The following is a 15,345-nucleotide window of genomic DNA, read 5'->3' as shown; positions in this document are numbered from 1 at the left end:
TTTTCCACATTCTCAGGCTGTTATGAAAACGGATTTATGTAATGGCCGAAAGAGGCTGAAGTAGCATACGAAAAAGGTAATCATACGGCATTACTAAGTGTCATTACGGATCCATTACCTTAAAAGGGTTTTTTTTTCAAGCGTCGTTCTATTCAATGAAATCAAAGTGACTGGACCACATATTCAAAAATATTCTTAGTTGAATCTTAAAACATTTTTACAATGTTAACATATCAGTTTCAATGGTTTTAATGCATTTTCTATTACAATATTATGTGGATGGGTGATAAAGTTTGATTCCGTCTTACGGTTCAATGACACAATGAAATAGAAAGTTATAAGAAAACCTGATGTAAATTCTGAAATCTTCCCATACCGCTCCATTTCAGTGGAAACATGAATTGATCTGCATATCTACCCATAGCTCAAAGACACGAGTTTGGAGACGTTAAACTATACCATGTTATGATAGAAGCTTTTTAAAAAAAAATAGAAAGGGCATTGATCTGCAATACTTTCGCCCTTAAGGTTAGTGTGACCTTGACATTAAACTAACGACAGCAAGAGGGGTCAAACAATCGACAGATGTAGTCACAATGGTTATTTAGTTATGTGGCAAAACATTTTTAGTCTCCAAACTTTTGTGTGACAGAAGGGCAGACAACATATTGGGAGTCTGATCTACTAATGTGAGTTTTGTTTTTCAAACACCCACATTTTTTTTGGAATGGGAAGGGCTACGAGGTAAAGGTGGAGGTTGCATTTAGATTACCCTTGTTCATTCGTCTGGGATTTTACACAGCCAGATCAGAGTTGTGACCCTTGTCTTACTAAAAGTATGCATTTAGTGACAGGAAGTGGCGTCATATGGACACACATCTAGTTTTCGCGATATGACCTATAACTGTGTCGGTGCAGCGTTTAACCCAATAATAGAATTAAGTAGTCTGGCAGAAAAGTAGAGGATGTAAGGCCTAAGGATACAATTTATGAAATACATTTTCTTTTTGTCAGACCAGAAACTCAAAATTTGAAGTGCTTGTTTTCCTTTATTTTCGAAGTAAATTGCACAAAAATTAGCAGTCTGTAGAAAAGAGTTCTACATATTTTTTTATCATAACAGAATCTTTATGCGTAAAATCTTATTCAAATAGAACCATAGTATAGCATAATCTTTCCTCTTTATTTTGGTATGCTACAAACCATGTTGTTTCTTTGGAAAAAAAATCAAAGCAAGTCACCAGACCACTGCTAAGTATGACATTATCAATACACAAAGCTAAAATATATGTAAGACTTTGAGACTAAATAACCTTTATAACATATAAATCATTGCACTATCATTATATATAAACATGTAAATATAATACACATCCTGTATGGCACACAGGTATGCATAAGAAGCAAAAGTGTCACTAGATATCTGTAATTTGCTAGCAATTTGAACATATATACCTGAGATAACAAAACTTCTGCAATTCGCTGACAGAGACAGTTCTCTAACAATACTCAGTTTGTTAAAATGAGTGTTGAGACCAGCCTTCCAATGAAATCCTTCTAATGGTCAATACCAGTATTGTGCTTTCAAAACAACTTGTCTCGTAATTCAGTTTTATACCTTCGAATCCAGTCGTTATGCATATGAAACTGAGTTTTGAAACCAGTCTAAGATTGAATAAAATCTTGCCAGACTGTGCTTTGAAACAACCAATCAGATATAAGAGTTATGAGGCTAGTTTCAAATACATAAACCTGCGGCCCAACTCTCAATCTCTATTATCAGTATCATCATCATCATCATCATCATCATCATTATTATTATTATTATTATTATTATCATTATTATTATGCAATTATTATGCAATTATTATTATTATTATTATGCATTAGTGTTATTTAAGGTAGAAAACAAACTAAGATTTGGGCACTTTGAACACATGCTGTGGTTGCGAGGTCTCCGGAATATCAGTATACACTTCCATCGTCCCTGCAGCTACGTCAAAAATTCCTGGAATATAAAACAAAATAATGAATGTATGTTGTATCATTTAACAGCGTTATTGATGTACATATTTCTTTGTAAAACTATGACTAGAAAAGTGAAAAACTTGAATGATTCTTCATTTACCTGACTTACTGTTCGATCAAATAACTTCGTTACAGGGTTTTACATAAATGACGGCTTTATTTTCCAAGATCCGGGTACATATTATACGTCATTCTAACTGTTTCTAGAGATGGTATAAAGATATTACTGTTAACTGGGTAATGTTCGCAATGCATTTTTTTTCGCCAGTTTTCGCGAATAATGGCATTCGCGAATTTAAGGGGACGCATACTTTGAAATCAGAAAAAAGTGGGTGGGGTATTATAAAATTTACCTGCAAAAAAGTACAAGGTTTTGGTAAATGAAATGAATACTGTTTCAACTGTTATAAGTACACAAAGGATTGCTCACTAAAATAAAAATGAGAAAAACTGAAACAAGAAAGTTATTGTTGAATTACATAAGACTTTTTGTGTACATTCAAAGTCAACAATTAAGATTTTTTGGTGCGAAAATAATAGTGCTTCACCTTGTCCAAACATTTATCAATGTCCTACAGATTCTAATTTAAAGAAAGAATGTGAAATAAGTTCACTGTCTTGCTTTTCATTTCGCATATGTGAGCTAAAACACATTATCTAGTTTGTTTACAAAGTAGTGCATAAGAAAAGATACGGTGGTCAAGGAATGCCACATTCCAAAACTAAAAGAGTATATTCCCCTTAATACATTAAACATTTATCGTTACAGAAGTCTAGTGGCTTACAATAAAGGCCTAGAAATGTTGCCATTATTAATTTTTAACTTGGTATTCATGAACTACAATGCACTTAAATATCAAAACACATTCAACAAACTTTTGAAAATGTATTGTCTTAAAAATCCCTAAAATAAGGTATGAAATTTGGTTGAGAGGTCCAATCAATGTGTATATGTGCAAAAGTAACATTCTAATCTTGTTCACAAAAGTTACTAATACACAGCAGGAATGTCAATGATCAAACCTGGACGAATATACAGTTATCCTCACTTTAATGTCATTTATAATTTGTCATTGAATTCTCCACCATACTTTTCATAACTCTGTTTGCACGAGTTGCACGAGAATGCTGTCATTCACGTAAAAAACGGGGTCAAATAAGTTGTAAATGCAATATCATCTAAACGTAATTAATGGATTATGCTGTTCAAGATAAACTTTATCTCATAACGTAACGAACATGTATAATGTTGTAACAACAACTTTACTTACACTGACTTAAGTAGCAGTCGGTTTATAAGTGACTTTATTGATTCATTTTGTGTTTTGTTATTGTTGTCAAAAAGTATAACAGAAGTGCCTCACAACTGAAGCGGAAACCAGTTTGATGCGCAAAGTAGTCCACTATAAGTAATATTTTTTGACAAATGTCCACAGAAATTAATAATTTTCTAATATTAAAGACGAATATCTGAATAGGATTCCTTATTTGATGAGAAATTATAATCATCGACATGTTTTTTTAAAAATCGTACACGTGCTGACACCTAAGTTGTCTCCCGTTGTTTATTAGAGTTACCTTTCGTCCGGCGCAGTAATACATTTGCAGTGAATCGCCGAGAAGTCGTGGGAAAATTAAAAACCATGTAAATAAACTAAAATTAACCACCTTTGCAAGATGAATTTCAAGTGATCGACATTATGCATTTAACCCGCCTGACCTGTGTAGCATCTTAGATATCTGTTCTAAGGTATTCATTGTGTAGAATGTCATGTTATGCCCTTGCAATGCTAATCCTACTCTGATTTGTTTGTTTACATTTTTTATCAATGAGGAATATGGCGTCCATCCCGAAATGAACTGACGTGGTGTTAAATTTTTACATGTTTAAGCAAACCTGGTATGTTAGAAAGAAAATCTCATCCCTTCAGCATTATTTGGAACACTGTTATTGTAAAAAAACCTGTTTTTTCCTTATACAAAAGCTTAATATTTTGTGTTGAATGTACTTTCACAAAGACCTCTGTTTTCCTATTACATTCATAGTACCACATCCTTATCCACAAAATACTGAATATTACAGGTGTCCATCAGTATTATGTCAGTTTAGGAATATGTTTTTTATTTTCCCACCATCGATTTCTTGAATATGCACCCCTTCCGCATTTCTGTATGAACTGTGAATGTAGCAATATGCGTCCCCTTAAAATATTCGCGAATATTAATTTTCATCATGTACTAAAACACAAACGGTTTCCATATTCTTTGCACCGTGAATAAGGCTGATGAGCACGAAATCACTCAAATAAATCTACACGAAAATTATCAAATCTACAGTATAGAAGTACGAACTTTTACAGTAAGTGCTTATCAAATTATGAATGTTGTATCATGTCGCTGAATATACACGACACTAACACAATGAATACTGAAGGGAATATAGTGTTAATTTGTTAAACATACCCGTTGACCCAGTCGCCAGGTAATCTGGGTATTGTCCGTTTCGATGAACTGGAAACTTTGTATCTTGACGATTTGATATTGCACTCAACAAGTGTCTCCTCGTTCGTGTTTGTCCTCTGTTGACATACTGCGAAATAACCGCAGCTCGGTGTACAGAGCTCTCCTCGGGGTGGCATTCGTGGTGCAAATGTTGAAACCTGCAACAGTAGAATCTGAACTTGATCGTACAAAAAAAAAACAGATAAACATTTTCTTTTAACAGAAGCAGTACCTCTTAAATGAATAAATGGATGATTGTTTTGACTATTATGCAGACAGTGTTACCATTCAGCTAACGGTATTCAGGCTATAAAATGTATTAAATATTTCAAAATGAAGCAGGCCTATTTTGCGATATTTTTTATTACAAGGAGAGTATCCATCGTGAAAAGCAGTATGATATATCGAAATCTACGTCAAGTAAAATTGAATTCATGAAAATGTATTTGTTATTTGGCTAAGACGGTAGTTGTATTTCAAGAGTCTGTAGGTTAAGCACACAACACGCTGTTAACTGGCTTTCTTTCAGTTTTGGGCATGTAAAAAAAGGACATACATGTTGCAATGGTGATAATATCCTTTAGGTTTGAAAACGGTCACGTGACTACCGTCTGACGTTCCTGCTACTTCAATTACAGTAGTTTCTACTCCATTACACGTTCTCTGCAGGTACTGGAAACAGTAAGCTGTCGCAATACCTGAATCAGGAAAACATTGTCTTTTAAACTTAACTGCTAGAAAAGTACATTAATAACTTGACTCGAGTTTTGCATTTCCCTGAAATTTTAGAGTCACTTTATATATTAATTTTTACCCGTTAATGCACTGCTTACGCGTTCTGATTAAAAATGGAACATTTAAATTTGTTTTTAACGTATTTAGAAACACTATCTGTAATGAAGGATCTACCAAGAGATTTCTGGATAATCTCACATGCGTGGGATTCTTCCAGAAACACAAAGCGTAGTAAAGGAGGCAGTAAACACTTTTCAGCAGTTAGTGTCGATTTGGCCAGGTCAAATTTACAAATAAGAGGCAATTTACGGATTGAAGTGCATATTTCAACTTTAAGATAATAATTGCTAGAATTGAAGTTTCAGTGGCTAGAAATGAGTTTCACTTATTTCAAGAAAATTAGTTGAGTCGCCTTGATCTGGAAATTATAACGTAATGACTTGCAGATGCGAATACATGCCTCCACTGAGCTAGCTTAAAGTGGAGTTGTCATTTTAGCAGGGTCCTCGGGGAAACTGGAATAGTGAAAAAACGGTACGGACGGCACATATATTTGAGCTTATTTTCAGATTTTACATTGTTTCCGAAGTATGAAACCGTGTAGCAGTTGGGACTATCATTTGCAGGAAATTGTCTGCAGCGATTTAAAAATTGGCAAATTTAGCTTTTGTCGTCATCAGTTTCCGCGACCGGGACAGCACAAAATTCAGGTCTTGTAAACAGAAAACTAGGTATTAGAGATGTATTGCAGATGGTTTGTAACGGTAGACATACAGGCGTGTTAATGTTGCAATATCTTTATTTCAGGTGTGTGGTTACAGACTTTTGTGTGAGGTTTTGAAAGTTGGGCAGGCGACTCTAGGCCGAGAAGCTCTGAAAACTGTTTTCTGCCTCCAAAGTACCCACCTGGCTGCTTTTGGAGTAGTTTTACTGCTTGAGCTGCATCTCGAATTCCCATCAACGACCGGCACATAAACTTACGTGCTGAAAGTAAAAATGATTTTTTAGCTCCACTATTCGGAGAAAAGGGGGGCTATTTTACTCGCCCCGGCGTCGGCGTCGGCGTTGACGTGACCCTTCTTGGTTAAAAGTTTTTCGGCAACCTTTGTTTTTCTGTCATATCTTTGTTACTATTGCTTATATCTTACTTTACTTCACATAAACATTGTCCAGTATACAAACAGAGTATGTGTAGGGGCTAAGCCCATTATACCCAAGGTCAAGGTCAGCAATGTATTATACTTAGGTTATTTTTAAGGTTAAAGTTTTTCAGCAACCTTTGTTTTTCTGTCATATCTTTGTTACTATTGCTTATATCTTACTGTAACTTTACATAAACATTGTCCAGCATATAAACAAAGTATGTACAGGGGCTGAGTCCATTATACCCAAGGTCAAGGTCGCCAAGGCGTTATATCTAGGTTATTTTTAAGGTTAAAGTTTTTCGGCAACCTTTGTTTTTCTGTCATATCTTTGTTACTATTGTTTATATCTTACTGTAAGTTCAAATAAATATTGTTCAGCATACAAACCAAGTATGTGCAGGGGCTGGGCCCATTATACCAAAGGTCAAGGTCACAAAGTTGTTATACTTGGAATTATTTTCATGTTAAATTTTTTCGAAAGCTTCATTTTTAGACATATCTTTGGTACTTTAAAAGATAATGATTTGAAATTAAAAATATTTCTTTATAATTATCATCTGCATGTGTGGTTACAAATCCCATAACTCTAATTGTATTTTTGACAGAATTATGCCCTTTTGTATTTAAAGATTTTTGCAATCTTCACTTTCTGGATATAACTTTAATGCAATATAAGATAAAGACTTGAAACTTAAAATGTATCATCATTATCTGCATGTGTGGTAACAATCCCCATAACTCTGATTTGTATTTTTGACCAAATTATGCCCCTTTCATACTTAAATATTTTTAACAAACTTCGTTTTCTGGACATAACTTTGGTACTTTATAAGATAATGACTTTACTCAAAATATATCTTTGTGTTCTTGACAGAATTATGCCCCTTGGTGTATTTTCCTTTTAAAGTAGAGGTCTGTTATTGAGACATATATTCATTTTACTGTCAAATCGCCGAATAGTGGAGCGCGCTGTCTTACGGACAGCTCTTGTTTATTTCATGTATTTATTTATATGTAAAGAATGTTCACTGGTAAACACTAAAGCTAGAATCACAGTGCCCCGGATGGGCTTGGATGAGTTTAATTCCGGTTATTATAAGTTTACTTAGGTTCTGTTACGACTGCATTAGAGATGTAACGTAAAAAATTCGCAAAACCCGTCAGGGGATTGGAATCCGGAACTCAGCTGTAAGCCCATCCGGGGCAGTCCGTGCGAGTCCGTATCTAAATCGCAATCTCGGAACCAAACAGAAATTACCGATTTCACCGATCATCATTACAAGAAGACCCGTAATAACACTCGGCAATTTCCGTGCGTTAACCTGCGTTAACCTGTGTGGCATTCTTCGGTCTTTTACTTTGTAGTTCAACATGCACATGTCTTTCCGTAAATCCGAAAAATGGCGAAATCGCAAACATACGTAATTACGGATCCTTACTTTTACCCAAACTCCAACGAAGTGATCTCCCTTGCCGTTTCGATCAATGAGCGAAGTGGCAAGGGAGATCACTGCGTTGGAGTTTGACTTTTACCAGTAAACCGCGAAGCGACACATGATATTCGTTAATTTTAGCGTTTGACCTAAACTTGCAATCTCTCTAAGCACGAAATTAACAAGAACCTTTCCATTTCAAATAGATAAAACATGAACAATTACGAATTCCATTTCTGTTGACTCCTTTCTGATAAATGTTGTTGGCTCCTGCCATGATGCCATGACTATTGAAGAAGAACTTGGACCCGGATAATATTCCTGCAAACGAAATGAAAATAAAAAATACAATGTGTTATCATTTATTTATGCCCGCCTGTTCTGGGAAACAAATGGCTTTGATTAAACCCGTCTCTGTATTTCACCCGTTATTTTTTTTATAACTTTGCACCAAACAGCTGCTGGATATTTTTGTTAGGCCTATATTTAAGAAATAATGTACAGCAAAAGTGTGTCGTAACACTATTTATGCACGATGGGCGGTTATACGTCGGGCGTAATAATTGCACGAGGGCGCAGCCCGAGTGAAATTATTTGTACGAAGTATTACCGTCCGAGTGTAAAAATAGTGTTAAAACACGATTTTGCTATACGTTATTTCGATTCTAATATACCCTTAATCTAAAACAGTAGATAAAATATAGTAGCGCTCTTTCTTGGTCGGAACAAAAACATTGACGTCACCGTGCGTTAACGTGACGTCATTCTAGCTTAAGAGTGTTTTAACAGAGAAAAGCATATTACAACTGACATTTATATACGCTTACTCCCTTTACCTAGGAATCGGGAAGAAATGCTGGTCAATGTATGTAGGTGTCTCATAAGTCAAATCGGCTGGCCTTCTCAGTAATGGAGACACTATATAAATAAACACATTTATATGTATCTCTGTCACATAAAATCGACATATTTTGTATTCAACCTAGGTCAAACTAATTTCATTCTGATAATATGAAGAAAATCAAGTGCTGGTGTCTCATGAGAAGGAGTAGCAATGCCTCTAGCTAGTTCAAACGGACCTCCAATTTAGACTGTAATATGCTTGTTTCTGTTAAAACACGCTTACGCTAGAATGACGTCGCGTTAACGTGCGATGACGTCGCTGTTTTTGTTGCGACCATGAAAGAGCGCTACTATATTTTATCTACTGTTTTAGATTAAGAGCATAGATCTATCAGAATCGAAATAATTCGTAGCAAAACCGTGTTCTAACACTATTTATACACTCGGACGGTAATACGTCGTACAAATAATTTTATCGAAATTTTTACGCCCGACGTATAACCGTCTATCGTGCATTAATAGTGTTAAAACAGTCTTTTGCTATAAATTATTTCTTAATTTAACCTAGAATGTATATATATTCACTGGCATAGGAACTCGGTAAAGAAATTTTAGATATCATAGTCGCAGTCCCCACGCTCTCATCAGAATTCGAACTCACGACCATCGTATCAAATGCCCCACATGTTACTCTTCAATGCTGTAATATATAAATGAGCCGCGCCATCAGTTTTCTCATGGCACGGCTCAAATGTATCAAACATTTAAAGGTACCTGGTATATGATAATCTGTCCAGCATTCAGTTACCTTCCCGCCGACTGTGAATTTTGCCGTCAACATTACACCCAAATCTCTGGCTAATGGACCGATATCTTCTGTATGGGCCAGATACACCTAAAACGTGGCATAAAAATTGTCAACTTTTTCCACAACTGCATCAAACTTTATATTTTTGTTTATTTATGATCATGAAAGCGATTGCAGATTATTCCTTATTTGCCGTTCAATGATTAATATATTGACAGAATACAAAATGTATATTAACATATTAAGTAATCAAAAATGTAATTTTCTCTAGGCCTACTGTACCTACACCAATGATTTTTTTTTTTCATAAGAAAATTCAAAAATTCAATATTCCTCTGACGAGTCATTAAATTTCTAGGAAACGAACATTTCAAAGGCTTTTTTATATTTTATTCTAACGTTATTCTTGTTGCCTTACCTTACTTATTTTCACTTTCAAGTTACCCTACAGCTTCAACAACAAGAGCTGTCACAGGAGACAGCGCGCTCGGCTATTTCGATACTGGATAGTGAAACTGGGCACATCTGAGGAAACTAGAGCTGTCACTGGAGTGTTTAATGACTCCAATTGTGGATGAAGATATTGCACAATAGCCTGAGTCTATGTCAAAATTATCAACTTAAAGTAATAAGAGAGGTAAAGATAAAATGTAACAAAACACTATATAAGTATATCCTAAGCAAAAAGGGGCATAATTCATTAAATATTGGTGCCAGAGTTATGCACCTTGTGTCATATGGTGTGGGTGATGATGTTGAACAACTATTTTAGGTTTGAATCAAATCCATTTAGTAATAACAGAGACAGAGTGAAAGTGCATCAAAACTTTAACTTAAAATTCTAAGTAAAAAGGGGGAATAATTCATGAAAAATTGGTCCCAGAGTTATGCACCTTGTGTCATATGATAAGGGTAATGATGTTGAACAATTGTTTAAGTTTGAATCAGATCCATTCAGTAATAACAGAGATAGAGTGAAAGTGCATAAAACTTTAACCTGAAATTCTAAGTAAAAAGGGAAATAATGCATGAAAAATTGTGCCAGAGTTATGCATCTTGTGTCATATGATGTGGGTGATGTTGCTGAACAACTATTTTAAGTTTGAATCAAATCCATTCAAAAATAACAGAGGTAGAGTGAAAGTGCACCAAAACTTTAACCTGAAATTCTAAGTAAAAAGGGGGAATAATTCATGAAAAAATGGTGCCAGAGTTATGGCCCTTATGTCAGATGATGTGGCTGATGATGAGGAATAAGTATTTCAAGCTTGAATCAAATCCATCAAGTAATTACAGAGATAAGTTTAAAAAAGAGAAAGTGTAAAAAACTTTAACCAAGGTTGCGACGCGGAAAGACGCCGACGCCGACGCCGGGTCGAGTAGGATAGCTCTCCTTATACTTTGTATAGTCGAGCTAAAATGGGGAAATATATAACGTAGTCTACATCCTCTATACATTATATCTGACATGGAAATGGCCTTTACAATACGCATAGACTGGCAAGGTCGGCATCGAACGTACATACGCATTGAATATAGGTTAACCCTAACCCTAACCTTTATTAGTCAGTATATCATGCACTCAATACATGCGTACAGGCTAATAGGTGCAGACTAATATTTGCGATTACTGCCATTGTACCTATAAATGAGCTGCGCTATGAGAAAACCAACATAGTGGCTTTGCGACCAGCATGGATCCAGACCAGCCTGCGCATTCGCGCAGTCTGGTCAGGATCCATGCTGTTCGCTAACGGTTTCTCTAATTACAATAGGCTTTGAAAGCGAACAGCATGTCGGTTTTCCCATGGCGCGCCTCAAATGTGCTTCATATCCAGGCAACCAAAAGCTATAAAATTCGAATTATAATCGAGGACGGCCTAAGGCATAACACAGCTGTTATATAATTTCTATAACATCTGAGTTATAAACTTAGACACAAAATATGTTTTATAGGAAACCAAAGACTGCTTACCTCCCTTGCGTCCGTTTCCATGGAGATATTTGTACAACCGTCGTATAGAGATGAATATAGCACGTCGTGGCTGCTAACAGGGGTTTCTTCTAATATTGCAGCAAATTCCGAGTCACAGTTCAGTAGGAACAGCTTTACAAAAAAAGTTATAATTATGATAAAAAACAATTGATTATACAAGTTAAAGCATAGCGAAAGTTCCTTCTATGGCACATTTATACAAATATATAATGATCATCTTGTAAAATTTGGGTTGCAATGTCTGTTTAAAATATTGGTCATCAAGTGCGGAAACCCAGAATCGGACACAAGGACAAGACTATTCTACCATATTGACATTCCGTATCCTCCCGTTTAATCAGGGAGTCAGTGGCGCAGTGGTTAGCAGTTTGGACTACGCCAGCGATCCGCGTTCGATTCCCGGTTGCGGCTGATATCCCGACTAGTGTTCAGTGCTGGGTGATTTACTTTAATTTGGTACTGTTTCCAACAGTATCGGTCTAGACTGGATGCTGGGGAGGTAAATGACGCCTGCCGTGAGCTCGGCTGGAAATAAATTGTTCCATCAGGTGAGGACTTTCGACAAGAAGAAACTTTACATACATTTTAAGCGCACCTGGGGGCGTTACATTTTGCACAAAGAGTGCGTTTATTTCTGTACAAAAAAAACCTATGCTGTTTTATACTGCCTAAAAATGTCAAGTAGGTATTTATGTAGACAAGCTTACTATCGCTGAGTGGCTGCTTTTTAATTTCTGACTTTTGCAGCCACCGCAGTTTGACCGTCACAATATAAAACAAACTGTATACGTCCGTCTAGTATTTATAAATGCCAACATAAATTGTTAAATCCAGCACCAAAGTAAATACGTTACCACTTTCAGTGGAGTAAATACGGCAATAAGAATATAAATATAAATATATATATGAAGATATAAATCTGGTATAATAATCCAGTATAATAATAATACACTGGCTATACACATTTGACCCGGTCAATCCAATTCCACATGTTGCGTGAATTTGTTAAATATAATTAGAAAGTCGCAATGGGGTTTGTTTTCACATATCGGACCATGCATTCGAAAGAAACGATAATATTTATTTTGTTGTTTACATGTAAATTTGCTGATATATGTCTTTCTGTTTGTACACATGTTATGCTCTTCAAGAATGGAGGAAATAAAAGAATCAATCAATCATCCTATGTTATCCGTGGAACGCATTCAGTCAGAGTCGCCTCAATTAGGAAATAAAATGTTTAACGTCAGAGAATATTTCTAAGGTCAAGGAGTTTGATTGGCCAGCTCGTAATGACAACAGATTTCGAGGTCATTTGCTCAGTCGAGTGTGACTTACCGGCCCTAAGTATTCCTTCTCAAGAGAAGGAACAATAACGTTTTTTATCATGGCTTTACGGTAACAAGTACCCGTTGAGTGCATTTGTACATCAATTCACAATGCCTACTTTTACCAAAAATTCGAATTTAAAATTCTCCCAATAAAACAGAAATACAAGATACAACAGTGAATTAAGATTTACTACTTATATTGCTACAATATAGCTACTTAAGTAACAAAAACACCGTCCCTTGAACAGTAATTAGTGTTATTTCCGCTTCTGTTGGGTTTTAATCCTAGATCCCTGTCCCTACTAAGCTATTCTGATTCAGGAGAATAAAGATATATCCACAAAGATAACATCCGAAGCAAGCCTATAATTGGGATCAATATGGTCGCCCTCGCGGCACCTGTATGGGCTACCAATATGGAACCCAGTATTTGGGCATGGGTCCCAGTAGTATAGTAATTGTTTGTGCGAGCGCAGTTTAATCTAATTTAACATTTAACCCTTGACCTAAACCGATCAATGCTGACCAATTTCAACAAATTTAAAACAAATTTTAACAAATTATTGTTAAAACCTATAGTAAAATATGATTAAACACTTCTACCAAATATTTGCCAAAATCCTGCCAAGTGGCAGCAATGTGACAATGTCTGCCAACTTGACAAACTTTTGGCAGAATGTTGGCAAAGTTATTTAATGTACTTAAATTTGATAAAACATATATATTTAAATTTCTGCCAAATTTCTGCCACGGAGACAACAATGTGGCAGTGTCTGCCAACTTGGCAGAACTTTGGCAAAACTTTGGCAGATTATTTTTATTAATAAAATGTAATGTATTTGATCTTATTTTGAATTAGTAAGTATATTATCAGGGTACACATAGTAATTAAAACTTTAAATAAGCTTTTAATTAACCCTTTAATCCAAAAGTCTGCTTCTACCAGAGGATATAGGTTCATCCGATATGTAGAATCTAATGTAACTACCTATCAAAAGCATAAATGTTAATTCTGTAGATGCTGAATCGTCATACGGGTGAATATCAAACATTGTTCCTTGTTTTAGATAAATTTTAATTTTTTTCTTATACATAGATATTAACTTATCAGTGTCAAAGTCCTCAGCTGCCTCAGCTGTTATATTTACATTATCAAATATATCAAATAAAACATCATCCTGAGGCCTATCATTCCGCCACCTAAATATAAAATGTGATATTGGGCTTTTAGTCGGTTTATACGGTTCACCCGGGGAGCTCGCACACTTTAATAAAATCTTAATATCTATTATATAAGTTCCGGTTTTCTGACTATAAACACACCACTCAAAAGCATATCCAGTACATCTATTTTATATTCTTGGTTTGTGTTTATAAATCTTTAAAAATCTACGGTAATTCCAGGTCTTATTTCAAATATATTTAAATAGTTCAGATCGGCCATATTTTTATATGTTGAATGTATCCAGGCCCCACGACGGTCAAAATACTTTTTCATTTGTATGTAATCAAAAGTATGATTATATAGTATTCAAAGAGAAACACTTCATGTTTTACTTCCTCTACCCTTTTTTCTATTTTCCTGTCTTTCTTTTTAAGTTTAAAAATTTAAATTTCAGCTAAATCATCAACTCGTTTTGTTGTAGCAACTTCAGAAGCAGATAAATTGTCAACAACACCCTTTTGTTTCTAGCTAATTGTGTTTCTTGTTTTAAGAAAACATTTTTTACTTTTGTAATTTCTTCAGCATTAGTGGTAATTTCTTCGACATTAGCGGTTATTGCTTTAGTATTAGCAGTAATTACTTGGGTATTAGCATGATTGATTCCCTTGTTTATCTGATATTTTAACTACAGAGTCCAAATCATTTATTATTTTTTTAATTTTATCATTAATTTTATCATTAATTATCTTAATTGCTTCAGTATTAGCAGTAATTAACTCTCCTTGTTTAGCTGATATTTCAACTACAGAGTCCAGATCATTTATTATTTTTTTAATTTTATTATTAAATTCATTAATATCTTCTTGTAATTTTTTTGTAATATTACTTAATTCTGCATATTTTAAATTGTGACGGTTGTCAACAATACTAATCCAATTTCGAAGTTGTTTTTTAAAGTCATCTATTTTAGAATTAATTTCTTTTTTAAGGTTATCTAATGCTGTATCATGATCATCACCTCTTTGTGAAGCTGCCTTTCCAGTTCAGATTTATATTCTGCAAATTTATTTGAAATGTATCGAGTAAATCTTGATTCCCTTTTGTCATTTCAGTATTTAGTTTATTTATTTCTGTTCTGATTTTAACTGATACATATTTTGTAACTTTTTTCTCAGCTTCAATAATCTTGTCTTTTAGTTCTTCATGTTTAAATCATACTATCTTTTAATTTTTGAATTTGGTGAATAAAATGTTTAAATTAACTCGAAATACTTCTTTTATGTTGTCATCTGTAAAAATCAGATTTCTCTTCAAGTTCTTTAATAGAATCAACCATAGCTTTCATTTCTTCTTCAATTT

The 15,345-nt window shown here is 34.7% G+C and overlaps 1 protein-coding gene and 1 long non-coding RNA gene across 3 annotated transcripts in view; one reads left to right on the top strand and one right to left on the bottom strand.

The window, feature by feature from the left end:
* Positions 1 to 1,164: 1,164 nt before the first annotated feature.
* LOC128558933 (uncharacterized) overlaps positions 1,165 to 15,345 on the bottom strand; it is a 33,742-nt gene continuing 19,561 nt past the window's right edge. For both annotated transcript variants that reach the window (XM_053549266.1, XM_053549267.1), the window contains exons 3-9: positions 11,470 to 11,601; positions 9,461 to 9,581; positions 8,069 to 8,164; positions 6,172 to 6,249; positions 5,087 to 5,228; positions 4,492 to 4,688; positions 1,165 to 2,008 (exon numbers count right to left, since the gene is read on the bottom strand). In XM_053549266.1, coding sequence (XP_053405241.1) covers positions 1,914 to 2,008; positions 4,492 to 4,688; positions 5,087 to 5,228; positions 6,172 to 6,249; positions 8,069 to 8,164; positions 9,461 to 9,581; positions 11,470 to 11,601 — 861 coding nt within the window. In that variant the 3' untranslated portion in view covers positions 1,165 to 1,913. The remainder of the gene's footprint in view (positions 2,009 to 4,491; positions 4,689 to 5,086; positions 5,229 to 6,171; positions 6,250 to 8,068; positions 8,165 to 9,460; positions 9,582 to 11,469; positions 11,602 to 15,345) is intronic.
* LOC128558934 (uncharacterized) lies at positions 5,223 to 14,096 on the top strand. The gene is made up of 3 exons (XR_008371967.1): positions 5,223 to 6,255; positions 9,935 to 10,131; positions 11,451 to 14,096. It is a non-coding gene; the product is annotated as an uncharacterized LOC128558934 (long non-coding RNA).

This window comes from Mercenaria mercenaria, chromosome 8, assembly GCF_021730395.1.
Source record: "Mercenaria mercenaria strain notata chromosome 8, MADL_Memer_1, whole genome shotgun sequence".
NCBI lineage: Eukaryota > Metazoa > Mollusca > Bivalvia > Venerida > Veneridae > Mercenaria > Mercenaria mercenaria.
The sequence above is the reverse complement of the archived record's forward strand: the minus strand, read 5'-3'. Positions and strand labels throughout refer to the sequence as shown.